The 13,087-nt window shown below is 41.2% G+C and overlaps 1 protein-coding gene across 7 annotated transcripts in view; it reads left to right on the top strand.

The window, feature by feature from the left end:
- Cage1 (cancer antigen 1) overlaps window positions 1-13,087 on the top strand; it is a 31,870-nt gene that overhangs the window by 410 nt on the left and 18,373 nt on the right. For 3 of the 7 annotated variants that reach the window (XM_021180476.2, XM_021180477.2, XM_021180474.2), the window contains exons 2-4: window positions 4,213-4,295; window positions 8,310-8,391; window positions 10,716-11,236. In XM_021180476.2, coding sequence (XP_021036135.1) covers window positions 4,213-4,295; window positions 8,310-8,391; window positions 10,716-11,236 — 686 coding nt within the window. Of the gene's footprint in view, window positions 1-4,212; window positions 4,471-4,897; window positions 5,096-8,309; window positions 8,392-10,715; window positions 11,237-13,087 lie in introns of those variants that run through there. The other 4 variants (XM_021180478.2, XM_021180475.2, XM_021180480.2 and 1 more) reach the window with 3 other exon arrangements.

Below are 13,087 nucleotides of genomic sequence, written 5' to 3'. Positions count from 1 at the left end.
CACTTTGTAGACTAGGCTGGTCTCGAACTCAGAAATCCGCCTGCCTCTGCCTCCCAAGTGCTGGGATTAAAGGCGTGCGCCACCACGCCCGGCTCTTTGTTTTGTTTTTTTAAGTTGGGAAGTTCAAGGTTTTTTAGCGTTTGGCAGGAACTCTTGTGACACCTCTTTCTGCCTTTATTAAATGTTAAAATGTTAAGTATTATCTATCGCGCGCGTGTGTATGCGTGCTCCGTGAGTGAAGTTCAGAGAATAATTTGAGGGCTTACTCCTTCCACCTTGGGCTCCGGGAACCGAACTCTGGTCGTCCGCGCTTTTTCCTGTTCAGCCATCTCACAAGCCCTCATTATCTTCAAACGGTTTTAACTCAACCCAGGCGGTGGTGGCGCACACCTTTAATCCCATCCCTTGGGAGGCAGAAGCAGGCGGATCTCTGAGTTTGAGGCCAACCTGTTGACAGGAAGGGCTACACAGAGAGACCCTGTTTCCTCGAAGAAGAAGAAAAAGCAAAAAAATCAAATCAAACAAACAATGGATTTAGGTCGAATGGCTAACCGAACAAGCCTGGGTGGTGGTGGCTCGGTTCAGCACCTGGTTGGGCCAGTCACAACTACTATAATTCGGGTTCCAGAGGATCCCACACACACATGGCACGGATATACTAAACAGGCACATACATTTTTTAAAGTGTAGTTGCAAGTCACAGGCCCATGGAAAAGAAACATGTTGCATTTGGAAAGTGATTTAAGGCACTACACATCCCTGTCATCGCACAGGTAGTGTTTATTTGCAGGACGGGAAAGGTGAGCCCAAGGTTGAGTCTTCCAGCCTACCTAGCTTCCTTAGCCTACTCGGTTTTTTACAGTTTACCAAATGATGACATCGATTTGAAAACGTCTTCAGTAAATAAGTAATCTCACAAAGTCATCCAGGCAGACAGGTACTAAGGATAGACTGAGACAATTTGATAATATGTCACTAGAATGGGGGGGGGGGCGGTATTTTCAGCCTGTGTTTTAACTGTGTAGACCAGAGTTTCTTAACTAAAGATCATAGCCCCATAATGGGGTGGGGAGAGTCATGATAAATTCTCCACACCCAAAACTTGATTCATAATTTAAACTGTGGGGTGAATCTGACAAATTTCGGGCAATATTCACCCATGTTAACTTCACACAGCTTTCACTGTTCTCACCACTATACCAACCGACAGCAGCAAACTGCCTGAAATACCTCTGTTCAGATTTGAGACTTATATGTTCCTGTTAGGGTCCAAGAATAGCTGAAGGAAGACCCCAGACTCAAAGAGGATGCAGAGGCAAAAAGAGTGTTTACTACAGAAATTACCAGCATTCAGGGGCCAACCATTTATCAAAATGTCAACCACCTGAGGGGCTCATGGACCCTTTTATGAAGGGCTAAGAGAATTTTCCAGAAGGATTAGGTAACCTTCAATATGATTGGTAGGGGGCAACGCAGTAACATTAGTACAATTCTGATTGGTTGTTAACTTAGTTTCATTGTAATTGGTGAGACCAAAGAATTTTGGAAACCAGCTCTGTTCTGGCCTTGTTATCTCCTCCAGCTAGGTGGCCTCCAGCAGTTCCAGACTTAGCCTCCCTAAGTCAGGGCCATCTGACTGAAGGCCCATTGTCAGCAACTCCTGGGAAACCCAGTGTGCCTCCCAGGAAATGAAAATTTTATTCCCAAGGCTTTTGGACTTCTCATTATGAACTGCAGAGTTTTTTTTATTGTACATTGCAGTTTTCTGGTCTTACAGAAATAATCGTTTCATTACAGAAAGTAGACCTAATGTTTTCCTGGTTCCATTTCTCAGCATATAAATATTAAAATAGTATATCTTTGGATGATATGTCAGATAAACACATCTAATTAGTATGTAAAGTTGCTTTCCTATTTAACAGGTAGTAAAATTATATGTATATCAAAAGAATTTTTAAAATAAATTTCTGTATAATTTATTATCAGTAAGTGTTTTATTTGTATTTCTACTTTATATGCATGTAAACTTTACATAGTGAGTAGGAAAAGTTTTAAAAGCCATGAACTAATCTATCCCACTAGATATAAAAAGAGAAGACTGTAAATAGGAAAATCAGGGGCTAGAGATGTGGGTGCAACTGGGAAAGTGCATATTGCTCATACAAAGGACTGGAGTCTGGTTCCCAGTGCTCAGGTCAGGTGACCCCCCCTCTTCCTGTAACTCCAGCTCGGACACCACTGGGGACACCACTGGCTTCCCAGGACACCTTGAATCACAAGTACAGACATGCACAGACATACAAATACATGCACATAATTACATCTAATAGGAAAATTAGGCCCAAGAAAGAAGAGAGCTGGCATGGAACAGGATTGGCCTGTGTGCAGGAAGTATTGAGAAACTATAGACTCCTTGCGGACAATTATAATGTGCATATGGAAAGTTAGTAACACCCTTGCAGTAGTGGTTAAGTCTGAACAGTAGACGGTGAATTATGAGAGCAATGCAAATATAACATCACAGAGATTGTTAAGCTAGACAGTTGGTGTGCCGGCTTTTGCCAGCTTCATACAATCTATTTGAGTCACATGGGGAAAGGAAAGCTCAATTTGGGGGGTCTCCATCAGACTGCCCTGTGGGCATTTCTGTGGAGCATTTTCTTAATCATGTATTGTTGCTGGAGGGTCCAGCCCACTGTGGTCTGGGCCATTCCTGGGTTGATGGGCCTGGGTTGTTTTTAAAAAGGTAGATGGGCAAACCAATAAGCAGTGGTCTTTTCCAGTTGTGCTTGAGTTTCTGCCGAGTTCCCTCAGTGATAAACTGAACCAGAAGTATAAGCCATAACCCTTCCAAGTTGGTTTTGGTTATGTTTGTTTGTTATAGCAACAGGAAGCCAACTCTGGAAGGTTGGAGGAGAAGCACAGGCCCAGTCAGACGGCTGGGATGTTAGAAAGCATCCCTTTGTACGGAGTAGTACTGGGTAAATGATGTGGATGTAGGGTTTGAATGCCTCATGGACAAACAGAAGTATTTGGATTTTATGGTTACACCTACGTATCCTATCTCCTGATGGATGTGTATAAGAATACAGATCAGGGGGCTGGAGCGATAGATAGCTCAGCCATTAAAGGCTAGGTGCACAACCAAAAATATAAGAATACAAATCAGGACTGGAGAGATGCCTCAGTGCTTAAGAGCATTGACTGCTCTGTCAGAGGTCCTGAGTTCAATTCCCAGCAACCACATGGTGGTTCACANCCATCTGTAATGGGATCTGACGCCCTCTTCTGGGGTGTCTGAAGACAGCTACAGTGTACTCATAGATATAAAATTTAAAAACAACAACAACAAAACACAGATCAGTAGTGAGGACAGGAGCTAGAATGAACACGTGGATTATGGACAAATACACAAGGGAAAAACAGGCAGAGTTGGATGGCAATAGCTATGGGAGGTAATGTAGGACTTCTAAGATGCCTCTAGTTTTCCAACTTTTGTCTAAGGTCATGAAAGTAGACCAAAATAAAAGCAGAAACTGAGGCCGAATGTCATGGTGGCAGCTCATAATTCCAGCAATCAGAAGGCTGTGGCAGGAGAATTGCTATGAACTTACGGCAGCCCAGGCTACAGAGAAAGACCCTCTCTTAAAAACAAAACAAATTTAAACCCAACAGGTATCGGGTAGGAAAACCTGTACAATGTTGGATTTGACTTAGTGTGTTGAAATAGCAATAAATAGAAATTTTGTGAAAACTAAAAAGTTTCTGATAGTAGTTTGGAAATAGTAGACTTCTTTGCTTTGTAGAACATTATTAGATAGAAGCTACACACATTGGCTTGACTTTGGCCAAATCACTATTTACTGTGATACCAAGTTGGAAAATGGCATTTTAAAATCTAGAGTAGTGAACTTTATTTTGTCAAGAAGTTCTGATGTGTGTGCCTGCACAACACATGTATTCGGTTCCCAAGAAGACCAGAAAAGGTGTCATATCTCCCAGGACTGGAGTTATAAACTGTTGTGAACTACAATCTGGGTGCTGGGAATTGAACCCTGGTCCTCTGAAAGAGCAGCCAGTGTTCTTAACCTCCAATCCATCTCTCCAGCCCCTTCCTTAGCCTTCTTACTGTGAAAAGGGGTAGGGAAAGTCTTTGCACACATGGATTGACACTAAGAGATTGTCTTTCTCTTTTGCTTGCTTGTTTTAAAGAGGCCTTCTGTCACTTAGCGGTTAGAAATACGGACTCTTCACACGTTTTGGTCATCATCCCTGGCAGTGCAAAACAAAAAAAGGAAAGTTATTGCCTTCATCTTTGGTTCCTGTACATTTTGAAGTGGATACTTGCATGAAATTTTAGAAAGTATGTCAGAGTCGGAAACAATAAATGTCAATGGTCCCTCTCAAGACTTCTCCTACTCAGACTTGCCCTTCTGTATGGAAGCCAGCTTCTCCTCAGACCTGCTTCAGGTGTGCAATCTACAGTAGTAAGTTTGGAGACATAGTCCAGATTGCTCTCATATGAACAACTTATTTTTCAAAATTACAAGGGATAGTAAAAGATCTCGGGTGGATGCAGAGGGAAGGCGCATGCACACTATTCTCAGTCTCTTTTTTTTCTTTCGTCCCTTTTTAAAAAAAAATTATTTATTGTTATATGTGAGTACACTGTAGCTGTCTTCAGACACACCAGAAGAGGGTATCAGATCTCATTACAGATGGTTATGAGCCATCATGTAGTTGCTGGGATTTGAACTCGGGACCTTCAGAAGAGGAGTCAATACTCTTAACCATTACGCCATCTCTCAGCCCCACTGTTCTCAGTCTTAGTGTGGTAAGGGTGGAATAGTTTTACAGATGGTGTTCTAAAAGAGATCCTTTCTGCTCATGAAGTTCCAGGCGTGTAGCTAGGAGAATTGTTCCAGCTCAGTCACAGGCAGGATGAGACCCCAAACAAGGGCCTGCCTCCTCCTCTAGTGTATCTTCCACTGTGTCCCTCTGAAGGTGACCAGCTGCCATGCCTGACACGGACAGCACCCATCCTGTGTCTTCATAAGAAGTCCTAGTGTCCTTTCCCAGAAAGTAAGAGATCATGGTGTGTCAGGATCTTCAAGAATGTTGACTCTTGTAGCCTTATAGCAAGAGTATAGAAAAATAGTAGAAATGTGTTAAGTTGTACCATATTAAGTTGATATAAAAAAAATGGCAGAGCTAGAGAGATGGCTCAGCAGTTAAGAGCACTCAGTGCTCTTCCAGAGGTCCTGAGTTCAATTCCCAGCAACCACATGGTGGCTCACAACCATCTGTAATGGGATCTGATGCCCTCTTCTGATGTATCTGAAGAGAGCAATGGTGTGCTCATATGCATAGTAAATCTTTTTAAAAATGGACAAATAATGAAAAATTCATGTGGTTCGGAGTATAAACTGGCAGAGGCTTCCTAGGGAGCTTGTTTAATGTTAGGGATCTAAGATAAACTACAGTTTAAAAGTTTATCTCCAGACAATATTTTAAAAGACTCAAGGACTGGAGAGATGGCTCAGTGGTTAAGAGCATTGACTGCTTTTCCAGAGGGTCCTGAGTTCAATTCCCAGCAACCACATGGTGGCTCACAACCATCTGTAATGGGATCCGATGCCCTCTTCTGGTGTGTCTGAAGACAGCAACAGTGTACTCATATACATAAAATAAATAAATCTTTTTAAAATATAAAGATACTTAAAGAGTTATTCATGATGGGGGAGTGAGGTGGCTTAGTTGTCAAAGGCACCTGCCACCAAGCCTGATGACCTGGCTTCAGTCTCCAGGCCTAAGAAGTAGAAGAGAACCAAGTCCCTACAAGCTGTCCTGTGAGTATCGCACAAGTCCCTCAACACACACAAAAATAACTAGTTTTATTTAAAATTTTATTTAAAATTTTAAAAGAATTATCCAGAAAGTCTTTTATGGATTAAGAAAGTTAATTTAAAAGAGAATCCATATATGCATAATTTCTAATTGCATTAGAAACATTTTTTGAGTGGGGCATAGTTAAATTATTTTATGGAATACAGTATATAAGTTATTTTATGGATGAGGCCTTATATACTACAAATATATACTTGCTGACAGAGAAGCGGTCACACTGGCCAGGCTGGTGGCACACACCTGTAATCCTAACATTCTGGTTGTGAACTCAGAAGGACCCTAAATTTGAGGCCAGCCTGGGCTGCATAGCAAAGCCCTGTCTCAACCACTTTAAAGACTTGTGTCACTAATGTATGCGTACGTGTCTGTGTGCAAGTACCACTCTCCCACGGAGATGAGAAAAGCGCATCGGATCCCCTGGAACTGGGGTTACAAACAGCTGTGAGCTACCCAGCCTGAGTAGTAGCAACTGAACGTGGGTGGACTGCAAGAGCAGCAAGTGACCTTAATCGGTTACGAAGCCATCTTTCCAGTCTCTCAGTTTTTGTTTTTTGTTTTTTATTTTTAAAGGAAAAAGAACAATGGCCATAATGGCTTTTCAATGTAATAAAGAGCCCACTACCTAGGGGCTTTTAATATAATGTTTATTAATGTTTATATAATCTCTCTTTATATAATGTTCGGGATTTTTTTTAAAGTTATTTACTTTATGTTTATGGGTCTCTTGCCTACAAGTATGTCTCTTGATAATGTTATTTTTTATATTTTTCAAAATTAAAAAACAGATGAGCCACGGTCTAGTGTTAATCAGAGTCTATTACTATATATAGTTCTATGTTTTTAAACAATGAATGGTTTAAATTTTATAAGGAGCTCTCCTGGGCTGAAGAGATGGTTCAATTCTAGCATCTACATGGTTGTTCATAACCGTGTGGAACATCTGTTTCAGGGGATCTAATACCACCTCCTGGCCTTTACAGGCACTGAACACTCCTGTGATACACAGACATACATGTAGGCAAAACACCCATACACGTAAAGGTTAAAAAGAAAAAGAGTTTTAGAAAGAATAATAATACAGAGAAAACTAGAGCTCGAAATTATCTATGAAGTTTTTTGAGAACCCAGATCCCAAGAGAACTGTGTGAAATACAGTCTGAAGGCATGTCCGTGGTCCTGTTTGGTTCTCAGTGATTTTAAGTCTCACTAAGAGGAATGGCCTGAGTGAGGGGCTGTTTATAAGCTGGAGTCCAGTTTATATTGTATGGGGGCAACTCTGAGAGATTATTATTGATAACAGTAAGATTTTAAGACTATATTCCTAGCTTTTGAGACCAGATTTCCCTCTGCTGCTCAAACTGGCCTGCTTCTGTGTAGTAGGGCCTCATTCAGATCCACATATGTGAGATACTATTTATGATAAAACCAAGTTTTTTCCTCAAAAAATTTAAATACATGCTATGCTATCTTATTTCTAACACTAATTTAATATTCCCTATTATATATAACATTGAGAATACTGAAGAACAGACCTACATGTGTTTATAAATTATTCAGCGGAATCAGGTGTCACCTCACGACTGGACTCTTATCTTCAATGTGAACTAAACAACAAAAACAAAAATAACAACAAATATCTGTTCTGACAAGATTTAATAAACATTAAGGAATTTTCTGAGCTGAGGCTAGCAAGGTGGCTTAACAGTTAAAGGTGCTGCTACTCAGATCTGATAACCCAAGGTCAAGTCCCCAAAACCAGGTAAAAAGCCACATTTGCTGGTAGCGTGCGTGCATCTGTAAACCCATCACCCCTACCATGAGATGGGAGGCAGAGAGTTGTTCTGAACTCACAGACTGGGTAACCTGGAGTACTCAACTTGGCAGAAACAGCAAGAGAGATCGTTACTCAAAACAAGGTGGAAGGAAGGAATGACCTTCCCAAAGCTGTCCGCCAACATCCACACCAGCCATATCATGTCATAGGAACAGAGGATGGGCATGATTGGTCACATGTCAAATCTCTTGTGAGTACAAGGTCAGAGGATGTCATGGTTGAAGGCTGTGGTCCACATGAGTTTCAGGAAAGTCTGAAAGTAGTATCTCTTGAAGCTAACCCCCAAAATTATCACCAAGGGATATAAACATCTTCACTGTCATTGTGATTAAAGATACATAATCTCACTTTAAAAAAAAAACAAGTAACAGGTTACTTGTCACTTAATGTGACTCTTCTGCGAGTGATTTAGAGAGAGCTAAATAGGCAGTGGGAAAATGTACTAAAATGCATCTCGTGCCTGTAAAACAAACGAAATCTCACAAGAAACTACACAGCAAATTATGTACGCCTTTAGGAGAAGCTGTTTTCTTGAAATGTTAATAATGCTCTTTAAATTACTACACAGAGTGAAACAAAGAATGTAAAAAGGGGAAATGAGTCTACACACACGTTCTCTGAAGATAGCACAGAAGGCAGTTTGTTAGGTGGTAAGTATCCCTTTGCTGAAATATACAGAAACTATGTGTCCTGTGGCAATACTAGCCAGGGACTGAGATAAGCACTTTATACATGTTATACAGTAAACCCACAGGTAATCCTATGAGAAGGTGGAGTTTTCTTTTTCTAAAGTAAGAATGCTTTTTATTTCCATTTTGCATTAAGGATCTGATTTAACCAAGGCTGTGTATCTTTAATTAACAAGCTGCGATTCAAGTCTTCTCAAAAGGGGTAGTTTGAATGAAAATGGTTCTCATAGTGAGGGGCACTATTAGGAGGTGTGGCCTTGGAGTGGGTGTGGCCCTGTTTGAGGAGGTGGTCACTTCCCCACCCTCCCCCCAGGGAAAGATCTCTCTAGAATTAAGATGGTTCTTTTCTCATCAATTAATATAATCAAGATAGTCCCCGATGGACATGCAGAGACGCATCTCCCAGGTGATTTATAAGCACAACCACACACAGCTTAAAATAGTTTTCTTTCCATAACTGGTAGAAATATAAATGGATAACAACTGCTTAGGAGAGTAATTTCACAATATCTAACAAACTTTAAGTTGAGTATTTTCTAGAATCCAGCTATTCCATTTCTGTATACCTACAGATTAGACATGCCATCTGACTCAGTGCTGGTTTTGAACGCAGCATTAGGAACAAGTTATGTAGTCAGTAAAATGTTTTTAAAAAGTAATCTTCAGTAGAATGAATTGGATCTACTTGTATCTTTGTGGCTGATTCTCAAAAGAAAAATTTGGAATTATAGAAAGACTGGAGGATTTTGTGTTCTAGTCCTGGAGTTCAAACCTTGTGACTCACCCACACGAGGCAAATTCTCCTTTACTTTTTAAAAATGCCTTTCAAACTGCACACAGAAGCACGTATATGCCAGTGCATGTGTGTAGGCCAGAGGACAGTCATAGGTGTCGGACTTCAGGAAGGCTAGCCACCCCCTCTGAAACAGGGTCTCTCACTGTTCTGAACTCCCTGGCTAGGACTGGCTAGCCGGTGCGCGACAGCAGACCATTGTTCCTGCCTTCCCAGTGCTGAGATGACAAGCGCCTGCCACTGCACCCACCATACCCAACATTTTTATGGCGTCCTAGGTATTGGACTCAGGTCCTTGTGTTTGCAAGGCAAGTGTTTACCAACTGAGCCATCCCCTTTCCCCTGAAAGACTTTAATAGATAGACGTGCTGTTTCTGTAAAAATGCTATTGTTTGTAGTTACCATGGTTTACTAGGCGATTGTAAGGGATGTTGAAACTGGAGGCTGTCTCAAATGCTGCATATCATTCAAACCTCATTCAGTCATTCAGAGTAGTTCACTATTCAGTCATTCTTTTTATGATACCTTGCAAGGCCAGGCTTTGGGAAGTTGTTGTGATAAAAAGTAAGCGCTATGTATAGGAGCAGAGTTGATGGCGTCTGCTCAGATCCCACGGTTTGAGATGTTGCGTGCAATCCAGCAGTGTTCACCTAAGTGGTCAGGATGGTTGTTAAGGATATTACCAAGCACAGACTTTTTCATTTAGCATACAGATTTTCAGAGAGTTGGTGAGTTGTTAGTTACGTAGAACTGAATGCTATTTTATACAGCTGAGTTAGTCAGTTAATAAGGAGAAAGGATAAGAAAATTTATTTCTGCTATCTTTTATTCTACTCTTGCCACCCTGTAGGCCGTGTGTGTGTGTGTGTGTGTGTGTGTGTGTGTGTGTGTGTGCCTCTGTATACTAGAGTTTAGCTTTGGGGGATCTTTCTCTACTGCTCTGCATCTTATTTGTTTAGATAGAATTTTGAACTAAACTAATTTAATCCATTGGCTAGAATGGTTGGCCAATGAGCTTTGGGGATTCTGCCTCTTTCGCACTGTAAACTTATAAAAATTAAACACACTTACGTATTTGCAATTATGTTATCCTATCCTTTTTTTAATCCTTCTTCAAAGGAAAAATATATTTTATTGTTTTGTGTGTATGAATGTTTTGTCTGCATGTGTCTCTGTAAACTAGGTGCAGCAGTGCCCTAAGAGGCCAGAAGAGGGCATCTGCTCCCCTGGGACTAGATAGCTGTGCGCTGTCATGTGGGTGCTAGGGATCAAACCTAAGTCAAGCAAGGGGCACACAACTGTAATCCTAGCCGCAGAGGATCATGAGTTTAAGGCTGTCTTGAGATCAATAAAAGATGCTGTATTTAAAAAGAAGAAAGTTGCTTTGTTTGAAATATTCTGTCATTCTTAAAAGATGTTATCATTTTAAGTGTAACTGTAACAGTTGTTCTGTAAGTTTATGGTAACTCAATATCTTTCTTTTTCTAATAAGATATCAACCTTGGGAATTACCCAGAGAGTGAGCAGAATCAACCAGCTAACACTAGGCTTTCTTCCTTGAGACAATTTGAACCCATTTGCAAATTTCACTGGATAGAAGCATTTAACGATGAAATGACAGTTCAAGACTTGAGGGGGGCATTTTCTTACTCGGAGAAGCCAGAGTTGCCAAACCAGGTGTACAATGATACAGCAGATGGCAGCGAAAAGCCAGATCCATTTAAGGAAGAAAGTTCAGTGGAAAGTAGCATTTCCGAAAATAATGACGAACTTGTTCCCGAGCCAGTGAGGAAATCTCCAAGAAGTCTGTGTCTAAACTACTACAGAGGAGAGGCACAGCCGCTCCCAGAGGCGCCATTCGTGAGAAGTGCCGTGGTAGATGTCGGCCTCAATATCAGTCAGCCTCAAAGCTTTCTGGATAAAGAAAATGTCTGTAAAAATGGTGACAATTCATCTGATAGGGAGAATTGCTTCGAGCAGCTTGACTTGAGAGCTATTTATAAAGCAGAGGAGGTAAGCTCGGGTGCTGGTGTCATTAAAGCCTAGGACAAACTAAAGGGTGCGGGCGTGTTTGTACTGTTTGAAAACACAGGATCTGAGACCTTTCTGAATAGTATTAAATCATCAGGTCAGTACAAGGGACTTTGCCCCCATGGGGATCATAACCAATCAAATACATTTTTCCTAATAAATGCAGGCCATACTTAGAGATTAGTTCTACCAGATGTGTGGGGATTTTTTCTTTCCCTGTAAGGATTCTGACGCACTGTCCTGAATTCCTTAGTATTTACATGGCATAGCAAACATGGTGCCATCATTATAACCCATTTCTATGTGAGTTGTACCAAACCAGCCGGGACTCGAGAGCTGGCCTTGAGGCAAAGGTGGAGAAAGGGAGATTGTACAGAGGTGTTTGTTAAATTATGTGACAACGCAAGCCAAGGATGGTGCCACCTCATTGGACTTCTTTGGACAAGGAAAAATGCACTTGTCTTAGGTTTCCTTGGTGATGGTCACGTGTGTGCTATCCTAAAAGCCCTGGCATTATCAACAATATAAAGTCTCTGGATTCTCTAGACAAGTCCAGCAAAGAAGAGTTTAATCCAAAAGCAGTGTAAACAGTCACTTTTTCAATGTGAATTCCATAGGAAAAGGCATTACTCCCCTGCCTGTGATGGTGAGAAGGCTCCCCACCCCCCATTTATGTGGAAATTAGATGGCAGCACTTGACAGAGAACTGAACTTACCCGTGATGATTTCTAGAAACCGGCATTTCAAAGATGAATTTGAGTTTCTCAAGATTGCTTCTTCTTTCTCCACTGAATTTAGTATTTTTTTTTCTCAGTAGTCAGTAGAGAATAGTCTCTTGAGAATCTGTTGTGTACCAGAACGGGCTATGTAATGGTTATATAGTGTTAAAAACAAATAAGAGGGCTGGTGAGATGGCTCAGTGGGTAAGAGCACCCGACTGCTCTTCCAGAGGTCCAGAGTTCAAATCCCAGCAACCACATGGTGGCTCATAACCATCCGTAATGAGATCTGGCGCCCTCTTCTGGAGTGTCTGAGGACAGCTACAGTGTACTTAAATATAATAAATAAATAAATCTTTGAAAAAAAAAAACAAATAAGAAAAACACATGGCTCTCGTCTTCATGAAAATAACATCCTCCTCATAAGAGACGTAGAGATTAGCAACTGAATCACACAGTGAATGAATGCACTTGACCCTTAGAGCTACACAGAGTGGAATGGTTGCCTCTGCTGAGGGCTCTTCTCCAGGCAGAGGGTCTGGGGAGGCTTCCTTGGTGTAGTTCTGGGCAACTGTGGGGTGGTAAGCTTTCCACAAACAAGGAGCAGTGTATCTGAACTCCCTGTACTTGCATGGTCTGTGATACCTACTAGGGCATCAAGGAAGCCCAAGTGTTCAGGAAACATGGGACTTCGGGGAGCAGGGGATATGGTAGAAGATGATGATAGGCAGGCATGGGTAGGTGAGCTATCAAGAGCAGTTAGCCAGACCTCAGAAACCTTGACTTTATCCCAGGGAAAAGCTATTAAAAGTCAGGGGTTCAACATCCCTAAATTTATATATACCGAGATGGTATATATATACAGATATCTTGTATGAGAGGGCTTAATGTCATATTCATTTCAGCATTCTGTACCACAATTATGCAGTCTTTTGTTACATACACACCCCCACCAACATGTATTGTGGATATATAATCAGTCCTGCAGTATGCCTGCCTTTCTTCTGTTCATAGGGATCAGCATGGGTGAAGACTATTATTAGAGATCTTTATTCAAAAGTCCTTGTAGTCTATAGTAATTAGCACATTTGTTTAAAATTGATTTTGAGATCAA

The sequence above is a fragment of the Mus caroli genome, chromosome 13 (assembly GCF_900094665.2).
Source record: "Mus caroli chromosome 13, CAROLI_EIJ_v1.1, whole genome shotgun sequence".
Classification (NCBI taxonomy): Eukaryota; Metazoa; Chordata; class Mammalia; order Rodentia; family Muridae; genus Mus; species Mus caroli.
This window is presented reverse-complemented; position numbering and strand designations above follow the sequence as displayed.